The following is a 14,072-nucleotide window of genomic DNA, read 5'->3' on the forward strand; positions in this document are numbered from 1 at the left end:
CAGAGTGAGACTGGAGAGAGAGAGAGAGAAGAAAGGAAGGAAGGAAAGGAAGGAAGGAAGGAAGGAAGGAAGGAAGGAAGGAAGGAAGGAAGGAAAGAAGGAAAGAAGGAAAAAAAGGAAGAGAGAGAAAGAAAGGAGGGAGCGGGGAAGAAAAAAGGAAGGGAAAGGAAAGAGGGAGGGAGGGAGGAAAGTGGGGAGAGAAGGAAGGAAGGAGAAGAAAGAAGGAAGGAAGGAAGGAAGGAAAGAAAGGAAAAAGAAAGAAAGAAAGAAAGAAAGAAAGAAAGAAAGAAAGAAAGAAAGAAAGAAAGAAAGAAAGATAGAAAGATAGAAAGAAAGAAAAAGAAAAAGAAAAAGAAAGAAAGAAAGAGAAACCAGCCGGGCTCGGTGGCTCAGCCTGTAATCCCACGCTTTGGGAGGCTGAGGTGAGTGTATTGCCTGAGCCCGTGGGTTCAAGACCTGCCTGGGCAACTTGGCGAGACCTCATCTCTACAATAAATCAAAAAAATTAGCCGGGCATGGTAGCGTGTGCCTGTAATTCCGGCTACTCGGAAGGCTGAGGCGGAAGGATTGCCGGTGCCCAGTGGGTCAAGGCTGCAGTGGCCGCTCCGGCCACTGCATTCCAGTCTGGGTGACAGAGTGAGACTCCAGCTTAAAAAAAAAGAAAGAAAGAAAGAAAGGAAAACCAACTAGGGACTAAAGTACCAGCCAGAACTGCTAAAACTGTTTATCTTGGAATACCTTAATCCATATCGCTACCTCCTTCTCCTCCCTCACTGCAGTCTAGTCAGGATATTCTTTTTCTCTCTCCTCCAATTCATCCACTTATACAGTTTTCAAAGGGACTAAAAGGAGGAGCAGGTCAAATGTCCATCCTGAGTGACACGTTTATCTGCAATTATTGGCAGTTTTCTTTAGAGTTTGGATAGCTTAATAATTCTTTTTTCCAGCAAGGACTATAGCCACCAATTCTGGGACAATTGGAGATATATACTATTTTATATTATATAACAAGTAGACAGGTGTGGGTGGTATATCATAGGGCTGATAGGTTGCACAATTTTGGCAGAAATTCAAAACAAGTTATTTTATTCATAAGCAAAAATATATACAGGTTTTGTTTTGATGCAGGTGCAGAACAAAGAATCAGCAAGTAAATAAGATAGAAGTGAGAGAAAATCAGGAATGAAGTTCATTTAACAATATTTTCTATCCATTGTTATTGAAGGTCTCTTGATGCCTATTGTTAGAGATACTAGTCGATAAATGGTCAATATACATTTCACATATCTGGATACACTGTATAATTGTGTAATTGTGCAGAAATTGTAGGGTTGTGTTTCTTATAAGTATCAATAAGATTTTAACCCTTCACCAGTCCTTACTCAAACACCCCAGTAAATGTACATGTGCATGTATACACATATACACACACAGATATTTTCAACATATAAAGGGTTACATATCAACATTTCTTCCACTTAATTCAAGATGACCTCTGTAGTCAGACTACCTGGGCCCCAAAACTCTTTGTTTGGTTCACCTTACAAAGTTATAACAACTCTTTCTATCTCACTTTTCTTAATTATTGAGTAAATGTTGGGAAGAATAAGTTAGTTAATTCAGGTAAAGAATAAAGAATAGTGTCGGGAACACAGAGTTCAGTATGCATTAGCTATCATAATTATGTTTTTGAGAATAAATTTCAAATTGATAGCACTGACTATTTTCACATACCTGCCATGCCACTCACTTAAAATCATCATCTCAAAAGTAAAATTTTTCTCTTCCCCTCCTAACTCAGCTTTACCCCTAAATTTTTGTCCAGGTATCTCAAGACCACTTTTTACATATTTCTCTTGATTCATTTGGAACTGTTATGAATTCTAAATGGGAGAAACTATCTTAAACAAAAAAGGGGGGAAATTGGTGCATAATGAAAACACAAAGAGGGCTTCAGTAGAACTGATCTGAGAGATATCTGAACCAGTAACTCAAATGCACACAGAACTATCTCCTTAAGTGTAGAGTCTATTGTCAGCCTGAGTGTAGAGTCAGCTGTCTCTATGAGAGTAGAACCCACGCCACTGAACTTTCCAAACAACTTCATCGGAAAAACTAAGGAAAATTTCTGATTGGCCAGTCCCAATCCTGGGAGAATTGGTGTGCTATGATTGGCATAGCCAGAGTGATACATTCACTGGTTTGGTGATGAGGTGGATACACACAGTCTGACAACCCACAACTGCAAGCATGTTGAAGTGGAGAAGGAGCAATAACCCAAAGGAAGTGTTTCTTAGACCATTTGCACACCACCCTAAATTAAGTTATCTTTTAGATACTTCTGTCCTTTCCCTCTTCTACCACAAATGTTCAGAATGGTCTCCAATACTCCTGCCCTGACTACATGGCTTGCATTAATTTCACAGGTATGAGCCTCTGCTCTAGCCAGGAAGCTTTCCTTCACATCCAAGGTTGTGCTGTCCTACCATAATGCCTTCCATCTTCTCTGCATTCACATAAAACTTTTGGCATTCCGTTCAAATCCTGCTGCTTCCATGAAGCTTTCTGGAGCTATGGCAAAGTATCCGTATCTCTTTCTTCTTAGAATTTGTCTCTAATTTATATAGAAAGAGATCATATTTTTACTTTTATCCATATAATACCCAGCAGAATGCAGAGTCCCACTGACTGAGCCAAATCCTAGGTAAGATGTTCAGCTCACAAATGCATGCCATGCCCTAGGCATTTACAAATCAATAAATACTCCTAAAACTAAATAGATTGGAGAATTAATAAGTGATCATATGACCAAATGGGGCTCAGCAAGGAATTGAGACTTGAGCTACAGCCTTCGATTGTCATTACTATCTCTGCCACAAATCTGTAAATCCTTTCATGTTTGTTTTTATAACACATGGTGTTTTTATAGCATATGGTGGTGTTCTGCCTGGTATAACTGTTGAAGAAAGGATTGAATACATGATGAAAGAAATTATTGGAAAACAACAAAAGAGTCTAAAGAAATTGTTATTTTTCAAATAAATACAGTAGAATTGTTTTCTAGTGGCATTTTGATTAATTGTGAAAGATACTAATAGAACACAAAAGGTGAATGTTCATGAGGTATTTTGGAGTTTTGTCATAAATGGTCTAGAGTTTGAAAGCATTACCTGTTAAAACTGTTTTATTTTAGCTAAACACTTAAAGCAGTGAACCATTTTACCTAGAATTTGGGGGGGAAATTGGAGACTATTTTCCATATCCCAGAAATACGGAGTTGCTTAACACACACATTATATGTGTATTTGTGCCTATACTATGACCTTTAAATGAGTATATGTGCCTACACTATGATCAGTATGTATGTATATGTGTCTAAATGTATGTATGTGTCTATACATATGCACATAAATATACTGATCATAGTGTAATAGGAAAACTTAAATGCATATATTACATCAAATACTAAATTCTGACAAAAAACTTTGCCATGAGCCATTTCCTTTCTTTTTTCTTCCTTTAAAACAATGTTCATATCAGGCCACTGAACAAAAGAAAATGATTTGTGCTATTCTCTAGAAAAAAAGACACTTTCTGTGCCAAACTAAGCATTTGTGTGGTATTTTCCATCATTTACAAAAATCCCACAAAACACTCTTTCAAAACCTCTGTAGACTAACACTACAGTCTCCTGAAAAACAACACAGCTCTGTGAATTTCACAATAGAACGATCTGACCAACTAATTGTGATAATTGAATTTTTATAATTCTCCTCACCTTAGATCTTTATCCTTCTGGCTCATTTCCACATGCCCAGTTTTTCACAGAAGTTTGCTGAATTGGAATTAACTTGCTAGGTTCTGTCGTTTTTCTTCCAAAAATCATTCTTCCTGTATGATCCTGAGGCATGAAAATCCTAGGATCTCTGAAGTATTTTTCATTTACCATATTTCAAATAACAATAAAAGAAATTAAAAGTATATATAACAGGCAAAAGTACACATTTCTTACAAGACTTCCTCAAACACATACTTAAACTTGAAATTTTCAAAGAATGAGTTTCAAAAATTAGCTTCAGATCCATTTAGCTAGCCCCCTTGTTTATTTTGGAATCCCTTAATTGGCTTTAGACCTATCAGTAGCCATGTATTCTTTTAATTAACCCCAGGTATTTCCCCTGTGACTTCTAATAACTGAAACCCTTTCTTAATTAACTTATTGGATTAGAGTTTAAACTATAAGTGTGAAGGCCATTTTTCTCTAATACTATGTATATTATTTCAGTTTTTCTACCTTGGATTAGGGTTCTACCTTGGGAGCTCTTTCAAGACCAGTTTAGAGAAGTCCGTGAATTCGCTTTGACAGAATCTGTTTAGGTGAAAGACTCTCATAAGCAAACCTTTCTTCAGTCCCATTAGGATGAAATTATTTCCCACAACAAGAACAGTGGCAAACCTTGTTAATTTGTATCTAACACCTCACAGCAAGACTGTGCCTGCAGGGGACATACTGAGCAAAAGAATTGAGTTACTGGATTTGAGAAAATTTTTAACACTTTTAAGACACAAAGAGACCATTTAGTGGTTGCAAAATATTATTTAAATGTTTCCTCCAAGCTTCTTCATTTGAGAGAGAGAGAGACAGAGAGAGAGAGACACACACACATACTAGGAACCTGAGAGATTCTAGTACTGTTTTTTGTTGTTTTTGTTTTTGTTTTTGTTTTGTCAAGAAGTTTCTATCTTGCCTGGTCCACTTTAATACCTACAGGAGAGAGTCAGGCATATCTCTGGAGAGACCATTTCCTCCAGAAAGCATGTCATATGCTAGGCAAGTGACAAGCAACACTATTCATCAGTTGTCACAATACCCTATGAGAAAGATATTATTATCTATATTGTCCCTTTGAGGAAAAGAAAAGCTCAGAAAGGCCACACAGCTAGTGATCAGTATGATAATGGACTGAGATTCAAACCCAGTGCCCAACTGATTGCAAAGTATATGGTCTTTTCTTCCTCGTTGCTCTGCCTGGAGATTTACAAAGCAAAAATTGGGAGCATTTTAATTAAAATTAATTTTTCTGTAATTTTAAAATTTTTCAAGTACTTTTTAATATAGCTAGCAATTCTCAAGAGTTTTCTAAGTCTGGGAACCTGTGATGTAGAGATTAAGCAAATGTATCCAGGAACAGTTACCATAGCCAGATCAGAGACAGCAAAATGGCATTAACTTGCTCCTCTCAGCAATAAATGGGGACAAAGCCATTTCCACATAGTGCTAGGATGTGTATGTGAATTTGACACTGAAACAAAATGCCCAAGAAATCCCAGATGACTGAATCTTATTCATCTGTTTTTTTCTGAAAGGCTGGGAAAAGGCAATTGGTGAGCTGGGATCTGGATACTTCCTGGGTGGACTTTGTCCAGTTCTACATCCAGATAGGTGGAGAGAGTGCTGCATGCAACCAGCCTGACAGCAGAGAGGAGGGTGTCCTCCTTCAGTACAGCAACAACGGGGGCATCCAGTGGCACCTGCTGGCGGAGATGTACTTCTCAGACTTCAGCAAACCCAGGTAACCACTCACCTGATTGGCCTTCCCGTGTTTTTCAGAAATGACAACAATTAGATCCTTGTTGATGTGCTTCTAATATGTTAACTGTTGCAAAAATAAACAAACCTGTAAATATTTAAATGAGTGCTAGCCCAGTATATAAAGATTTCATGACATTTAAGTGACTGGACAGAAGGCATTTGTATTCATGTTTGAATTTTTAAGATTTTGAAAAAAATTTTGACCAGAAGAAAAGCAAAATGAGTGACCACTGTTTACCTAAAGAAATCATGTGATATAAGGATGTTCCAAGCTCATTTTTCTATTTGCGGGTTTGTCTGTTTTAATGCACACACAAAGCATGCTTAACTGTTATATTTAACAGCAAGATGGATTTTTATGTTAAAAGTTTTCACATGGCTGCTGTCCTAGACTCAGATTTTCTAAGACTTTTGCATGGGCCCATCTTTTGCACTGGTCTTTATTTTGATAAATTGTGGGGCATATTTAATAAAATTTATTGGGCAATGACCATTGTAGAGTTTGGGAAAGTGATTCATGTTTAATATCAATAACTGTAGCAGGCAGTCAATGTATTTTAATTTAGTTATTTTGCATTTATGTAGTATTTTGAAATTCTATATTTATACTTTCTATATAATAAATATAATTAAAGTCTACTGAAGGATATTGCTTTTAGAGTACTTTTAATAATCTGTATTCACTTTAACCCCAAAACAATTTTTATATGTTGACTGTTATTAAACTTTAACATATTAATCTTGTCCCTGTTTTGCATTTTATAACGTAGCTTCATTATTTTAGTGTAAAAAATTTAAGAATATATAGATCCAATTCTTACAAGTTGAATAGATTTTAAACATGCTACTTAAAATATACCTATTTTGTAGATTGAAGGTTCATAAGTTCGTTGTTTTAAAATGTTGGATCATTTAATGGTAGCACAACTTTCCAAGACATAGCACAAGTAAACATTCAAATACACCAACAAAAAAATGTGTCTTTGAAGGAATATAGATGAGAAGGAGAAGCCAGAAAAGAGACAACTGGGTGAAACAAGAGACGTAACATTCAGGGAGAAAGTCAGGAACTGTGGGTGGGAGATGGAGCCTAGTCAGATCATCCAAAGTGCAATATGGTAGAGAGGGAATAGACAGTGCCAAACTGGCTTAAACAATGATTTTAAATAACTCAAAATATTTTTTCCAAGTGATATGTCAACCTGGTATCATTGAGAGTTCAGTAAAAGCAACTACATAGGCAGACAAAACTTTAATGGCTCGTCAAATTCCAGAAATATTTATTTTTAACAGAAGTCATTAACCTGGACTCAAGAAAACTGTAAACCACCTCAAATACCATGCAAAATACTTTATTAAGAGGACCTTTGATGGAAGGCCAGAAAATTTCACCAGAATCCAAAAGAGTTCTGTGACACTGAAACGGTTAAGAAACTCTGAATTGGAAGATATGGAGGACAGATCCCATTCATGGTGGCAAACACATAAACAAATATAAGAAAAAACTTTAACAAACAATACTGAGAATGTCTTTGAAGAAAGCTACAAAAATTTTAAAACTTCCTTCAGAGATAAAAAAAAGCAAAAAAAAAAAAAAGAAGAAGAAGAATGCAGCATCTCTAGATAGGAAGACTGAATATTGTGTTATGAAGAGATCTTTTAATTTATGTTTAATGCAGTCTCAATAAAAATCCCAGTGGCATGAGGGGGATCCTTATATCTAGAAATATAAGCTAGCAAAAGTAACTTAAATTTAGAGGAAAAAAAGGTATGCCCAATGTGATATTTTTTAAAGTTGATCATGAAGCCTATATAATTACAATGAAATGATAATGATAATTACAAATAGAACAAAAAATAAAGCCAAATAGATAATCCAGAAACTAGCTCAGGTGTGTGTGAGAACCCACATATGAAAAGAGGATATAGAAAATATCAATGAGAAAGACATAGTTATTTAATCAAGTGGTGTTAGAAAAAAATAGGTAGGCATTGGAGGGGATTATCTATTTATACTGTCACTTTATATAACCAGAAACTGTTAAAGATTAATTTAATATTTAAACATTTAAATAATAAGGTTCCTGTCTCATCTTGGAAAAAGATCTAAACTTTCTAAATACAAATTCAACAGAAGAATTCACAATGAAGAGTACCACTTACATAGAAATGTACTACATGCAAATGTAAAACTTCATACACATGTAACGTATACATGTCAAAGAAAAAAATGAAAAGAAGGAAAACAAACTGAGAAAATATTTGTAACATATGAGAAATAGAGGATCAATGTCTCTATAAAGAGCTTATGCAAATTGTCAAGAAAGGCACTAAAATCTCTGGAAAAATAAGTAAAAGGAATAAGTAGATTTTGCAAAAGAGGAAGCTCAGATGTTTAACAAAACATAAATAGCATTCAATCTCCATTACATAAAAAAGATATCATTTTTCAACCAACGGTCATTTTTTGATAAAACCAAGTGCTATCTCCACCTGGGAGCAGCAAGACAGGTGCTATTACATTATCCTGCAAACTGTTATAACTCTTCCAGAAAGGAATTTGAAAAACATCAAGCGCTTTAAACATGACCAGTTTATTTGACTGGGTAATTCCACTTCTAGGAACTTTTCCTAAAGGGATAAACTGAGACATATATAAAGCTTTATGCATAAAGCACAGACTTATTTATAATAGGGAAAGGTGACGTCAATAATAGCATGTAAGTGTGATGAAAATTTACATAGACATTAAAAAGAACTTAAGAAATAATTTTACCAATTTGAGAATGTGCTTATGGTATAATGTTAAGTTTTAAAATATGGGACATCAAATTATACATATAATAGCTCACCTGTATACAAGATGACAGACTGTGATGATATACACCAAAATCTTAACAGAAGTCAACCCCATCTAATAGATAGATTATAAGGTGATCTATGTTTCATTTTTAACACGTATCTCTGTTTTCCCACAATGATCAAGAATAGCTTTGAAAAATGTTTAATACTATTTTAGTGTGATATACGACAGAACAGTTTTTCTTGATATTTCTTGAAAAAATTATGAACATTGTCATTGTAGTTAAAAGATACAGTTCAGTTAACCAAAACTCAGGTGAAGACCAAAAGAAACAATTCCAAATGAAATAAATACAACCATAACTAAACTTGCTCACACGGTTCAACTTGTCTGTCTATTCAAGCCCGGTAAGTTCAAAAATATCAAGAGATCAAACAAAATTAAATTTTCTCTTGCTGTTATTCTTGTTATTTTAACAGCAACAGGAAAAACAAACAAGCAATCAAACAAACAAAAACAAATGGACTTTTTGTTTCCCAATCATAAATAACAAATGATTTGCCTTTATACAGATTTGTTTATCTGGAGCTTCCAGCTGCTGCCAAGACTCCTTGCACCAGATTCCGCTGGTGGCAGCCTGTGTTCTCAGGGGAAGACTATGACCAGTGGGCGGTCGATGACATCATCATTCTATCGGAGAAGCAGAAGCAGATCATCCCAGTTATCAACCCAACATTACCTCAGGTATTCCCATATGTCTAAACTCCAAGAAGACAGAGAATTATCAAAGTGGGTAGGATAAAGAACTCATTTTCTTAATAGTTTAGTGCTTGACACTGAATGTGTACTATAAGATTAAGTGTTTGTACTTAATTTTTTTGCTCCCTCTCTATGCTACTAGTTCACAGATAATTTAGATGTAAAAAAAAAAAAAAAAGATAGAAATCTGGTTGAGTCATCAAGTAAAATGGTTAGTGTGTTTATAAAATTATTGGATAAGCAGTGGCAAAATATTTTCAGTTGTTAAATCATCAGGAGAAAATTTAATGGCTGTAAAAAAAAATAATTAGGATTCTTCCGAATTTTTCTAGAAATGCAAATAACACGTGACCCAGAAAATTCCTTTCTTCCTTGTTTTCAAAGTTATCAAATTGACCTTCTGTGTTATTTGTATTGTTTCCATTAGAACTTTTATGAGAAGCCAGCTTTTGATTACCCTATGAATCAAATGAGTGTGTGGCTGATGTTGGCTAATGAAGGGATGGTTAAAAATGAAACCTTCTGCGCTGCTACACCATCAGCCATGGTATTTGGAAGATCAGATGGAGATAGATTTGCAGTAACTCGAGATTTGACCCTGAAACCTGGATATGTGCTACAGTTCAAGGTATGTATGCACAAACTTCTTCCCAAAGCAAGTTAAGGAACGAAACTTCTTCCAGATTTATAAGTGAAACTCACAAAGAACACAGATTTATCATATCTTATTAAAGAAGGGACTCATTTGAATGAAGCTTCAACAATCTTAGAATTGCAGAGCCTTTCAACTCTACTCATTAGGAAAATAGTATATTCATTTTTTAAAACTTTTTGTTATTACTTTATTTTAAAGATGTGTATAAATTAGTACAGCATAGTAGTTTTTAAGAAGCCCAGGAATTTGTGGCTATATTGTTATATTTCCTTAAGTACTCATGATAATCTACCACAATTAAAAATAAAATGGACTTTTAAGACCTCAATCTGATTGTAACTTAATGAATCCCATACTTCTGAATGGTGATGGATAAGTTCTTCTTTTCAGCTTACTAGTTGTAACTTATATGCTTTTACTGTAATATTTTCAATTTATCTTCCTTTAATTTTTTCCCCAACCTCTTAAAAGCTTGATGTTTTTCAGCTCTGTGATAACAAATCAAACATGTATGGCAAGTATTTACTTTGACAAGCTCTTGTTTCAGAACCCTAATCAAAATTTCATTGTGTTTATAATAAAATCCCATTGGTGAATTCTGGGGTCGAAAGTAATGCAGTTTTAATGAGCTAGAACAACTACATGGTCCTTACATAACGGCAGGATGCAGATGCTAAATAATTTACAAATGGAATTATTAAAGAGATCAGATGTTTATAGACAGCTCTTCAAATATAATTTCCACAGGTCTGTAAACAGGGAAGCTAGTCATAAATAATATGATTAGTAAAAAGTTATCCTTTCTTATTTAGATTCTAATGCTAACATACAATGAAACAAAAACATCAATAACAGTATATTAATCTATATTCACTTTTTGGTAACACCTAAAATGGCAACAAAACATCATTAATAGTGAATACATTTTCAGAATACTATGCTATTTCTCATCTGACACCTTTTCTATTTAATTAGTCACAAAACCATGGCAGTGTAGGTGTTAAAGTCTGCAAGGTGATATTCTGAAGTTTAAAAAATCTGAATGAAGAAAACATCTTAAATATTTCAAGTGCTTAAACAACGAGCAAGAATGCATAATGTTTAAGAAAAATCTTTGTTCTCATACCACACAAACAGAATGCTATAAATTTGTGGCAATTAGTTAAAAACAGGTATAGAATATAGGTCATTAAGAGATTGATAATGTATATTTGAAACATCAAGAATTTTTTATGTCATTTGTTCAAAAATACCCAGTGCTGGTACATTTTTTGGGACTGTTTACTGTGTGACAAACAATGGGGGCTAGGAATAGAGAAATGAAAAATATGGTCCTAGCCTCAAGGAACTCAGAAACTACAATGACACAGAAAAATGAAAAGTCACATCACAGTCACAGGAATGCTGTCGCAGGAGTAGTCTCTAGATGCTATGTGAGTATCCTGCATTGTGCCTGACATGTGGCATGTGCTCAAAAAAATATTAATATCTATTAGTTGAATAAATGGATGAGTGAGCAGATGGGTGGGCTGATGGGTAAATGGATGGATGGAAGGCAGGAAGGATGAATGGATGGATGGATTGAAATTGGAGGTCTCTGTAAATACAGAGACTTCACTAGCTGAAGAATGGAGGGGGAGGTATTCCAGCTAAAGGGAACAGAATGAGCAAACACATGAAAATATATGAGTGCAGATAAGAAAATGCAAGTTTCCAACTTTGAGAACTTCAGAGTATGCACAGCAGAGGTGAGGTAAGGTTGATTCTGACTGGCATTATATTCTACATTAAGTTGCTTGGAAATATTCCCAAGAACAATGAGTCATGGAAGATTTAACCCACTGTATGCCAGAATCAGACCTGTGTTTTAGAAGGATCAGTGTGACAGCAGTATGGATGTTGATTTAACAGAAGGGAATCTAGAGTCGGCACATATATTCATTCAGTCAGTCAGCAAATATTTATAAAGCCTCTGTGTTCCAGACACATTTTGAGCCTATGAAAATATATGCAAATAGAGAATATGAAATTTGGTGATAGAGGATGGTTACCATTTTATAAGAGGTTTCAGAATGGCCTCACTAATAAAATGGCAGTTAAACCACAACCTGTAGAAAATGAAGGAATGAGTTATGCAGCTATCTGGAGAAAATTATTCTAGGCACAAGCAGCAAAAATGAACAAGGCATTGAGGTGGGAGTTTTCTGGGAAAGGCTCTTGAAACCACAAGGATGCCATTGTGACTCTAGTAGAGAAAGTGAGTAAGGGGGACAGGAAGAAAAAAAGAAAGATCAGGCTGACTTCTGAATAAAATGGCTAGCAGAAGAGTGACATGTTCTGACTTAGGTTTTTAAAGAATCATTCTGGTGACTGTGTTGGAAATACACTAACAGGGTCAAGGGCGGAAACAGAGATATCACTTGGACAGCTATTGCAGTGATCCAATTAAGAGATGATGGGAGCTAGGACCTGTGTGATAGTGAAGGAGGCAGAGGGAAGTGATAGTATTTCAAAATATATTTTGAAAAAAGTAAGGATGCTAGAGTTGTAATCAAAGTAAGAAAGGAGAAGGCCAGATTAAGGCATGGTATAGGTAATAAAGGTAAGTGATGGATCTGAGCGATATTAAGGGTTATCAGTTGGGCAATAGAATGGATTCTATAATGATTTTCATATTTCTGGCTCTAGTCACTGAAATAGAAGAAGAAAAGGACGTATTTTGGGAAGATGAATGATAAGAACAAGCTTGGACATGTGGAGTTAGGGGTGCCTATGGACTGCTGAACTGGAAATGAACAGGAGCCAACAATGTATATGTGTCCAGAGAGTAGGAAAGAGCCGTATCTAGGAGTCATAAGTATTCACAAGGAATCTGAAGTTATGACTGTGAATGAGATTAGGAAGCATGCATAGAATAAAAAGATGAGAAATTCAAGAATTGAATCCTAGAAAACAGTAAGACTTAAAAGGCAGGCTAGATGGTCAATGAAAAAGAAGTGATTGGCCGGGCTTGGTGGCTCAGCCTGTAATCCCGTGCTTTGGGAGGCCGAGGTGAGTGAATTGCCTGAGCCCGCGGGTTCAAGACCCGCCTGGGCAACTTGGCGAGACCTCATCGCCACAATAAATCAAAAAATTAGCCGGGCGTGGCAGTGCACACCTGTAGTTCCAGCTACTTGGAAGGCTGAGGCGGAAGGATCACCGGAGCCCAGCAAGTCGAGGCTGCAGTGGCTGGGAGCGGCCACTGCACTCCAGTCTGGGCGACTGAGTGAGACTCCAACTGAAAAAAAAAAAAGAAAAAGAAGTGATTAACAGTATTAGAAACAACAGAAGAAGTGAAAGAAATAAGGATTAAATGTTTTCATTATATTTGGTTAGAGTCTTCCTTGATAATTTCACTGGGATGGTAACAGCAAAAGTCAGATTACAATGGATTATAAGATGTTGAGTAAAGACAACTGCACAATGAATGTAGCCTTTCTTTCAATATGTTTTAGCTACATAGTCAAAGGCAGACAAAAATCAAGGAGAATTTTTATTTTCTTTCATTTTGTTTTTAAAGGTAGGAAAATCTTAAGCATATGTATCTGATGCTTAGAATGTACCCAAGTAAATATTTGTTGAAGATATAAGTAAATAAATCTTGAATGGAAATTTTAAGACAAGTTATATGCTTAGTGCATCTGAGAATGCATCTATACTACCCCATTACCTGATTTCTAAAGCATAAACTTGTCATGGAATTTAAAGTTCCAACAGCTTGTCTATTTTTGAAAAATGACAGTCGTGGTAAGTTTAAGACAAAGAACTAACTATATATGCCCAGTGTGGCTGTTCTTACCACATACCAACCAAAAGCCATTCTTACTCTTGACTAATGCAATAAAAGGAATTTGTGTTAGAAAAGTTTAAGTATGCTTCTGAGAAAGTCAATTCTTTCATTATATTCTTAACATTTTACTATATAAGCTTAGATAAATGAATCACAATAAAATTTCTACTAGCCTAATTGTAAATCCTTTTGAGAGACGTTTTCTAGTTCTAAGTATGGAAATAAGAAAGATATGGAATATTCTTTTTAAAAATTAGGTAAAGCTATATTAGAAAGAAGGATTTGCTGGTTGACTTCTTATGCTCTGGCTCAATATTATTAGCCTCTATTTATTCGTTTGTCATGATCATGTTCTTTTGATTACTTATTTCAAGTTTCCATCTATAAAACTTGACTGTTTATCTATCTATCTGTTTGCTTATTTGAGTTGGAG

The 14,072-nt window shown here is 35.2% G+C and overlaps 1 protein-coding gene across 1 annotated transcript in view; it reads left to right on the plus strand.

The window, feature by feature from the left end:
• Positions 1-14,072, plus strand: part of RELN (reelin) — a 534,724-nt gene that overhangs the window by 384,447 nt on the left and 136,205 nt on the right. The window contains exons 24-26 of the mRNA XM_008065395.1: positions 5,368-5,573; positions 8,969-9,140; positions 9,583-9,783. Coding sequence (XP_008063586.1) covers positions 5,368-5,573; positions 8,969-9,140; positions 9,583-9,783 — 579 coding nt within the window. The remainder of the gene's footprint in view (positions 1-5,367; positions 5,574-8,968; positions 9,141-9,582; positions 9,784-14,072) is intronic.

Source organism: Carlito syrichta, unplaced genomic scaffold (genome assembly GCF_000164805.1).
Source record: "Carlito syrichta isolate Samal-C Ts95f unplaced genomic scaffold, Tarsius_syrichta-2.0.1 Scaffold308277, whole genome shotgun sequence".
Classification (NCBI taxonomy): domain Eukaryota; kingdom Metazoa; phylum Chordata; class Mammalia; order Primates; family Tarsiidae; genus Carlito; species Carlito syrichta.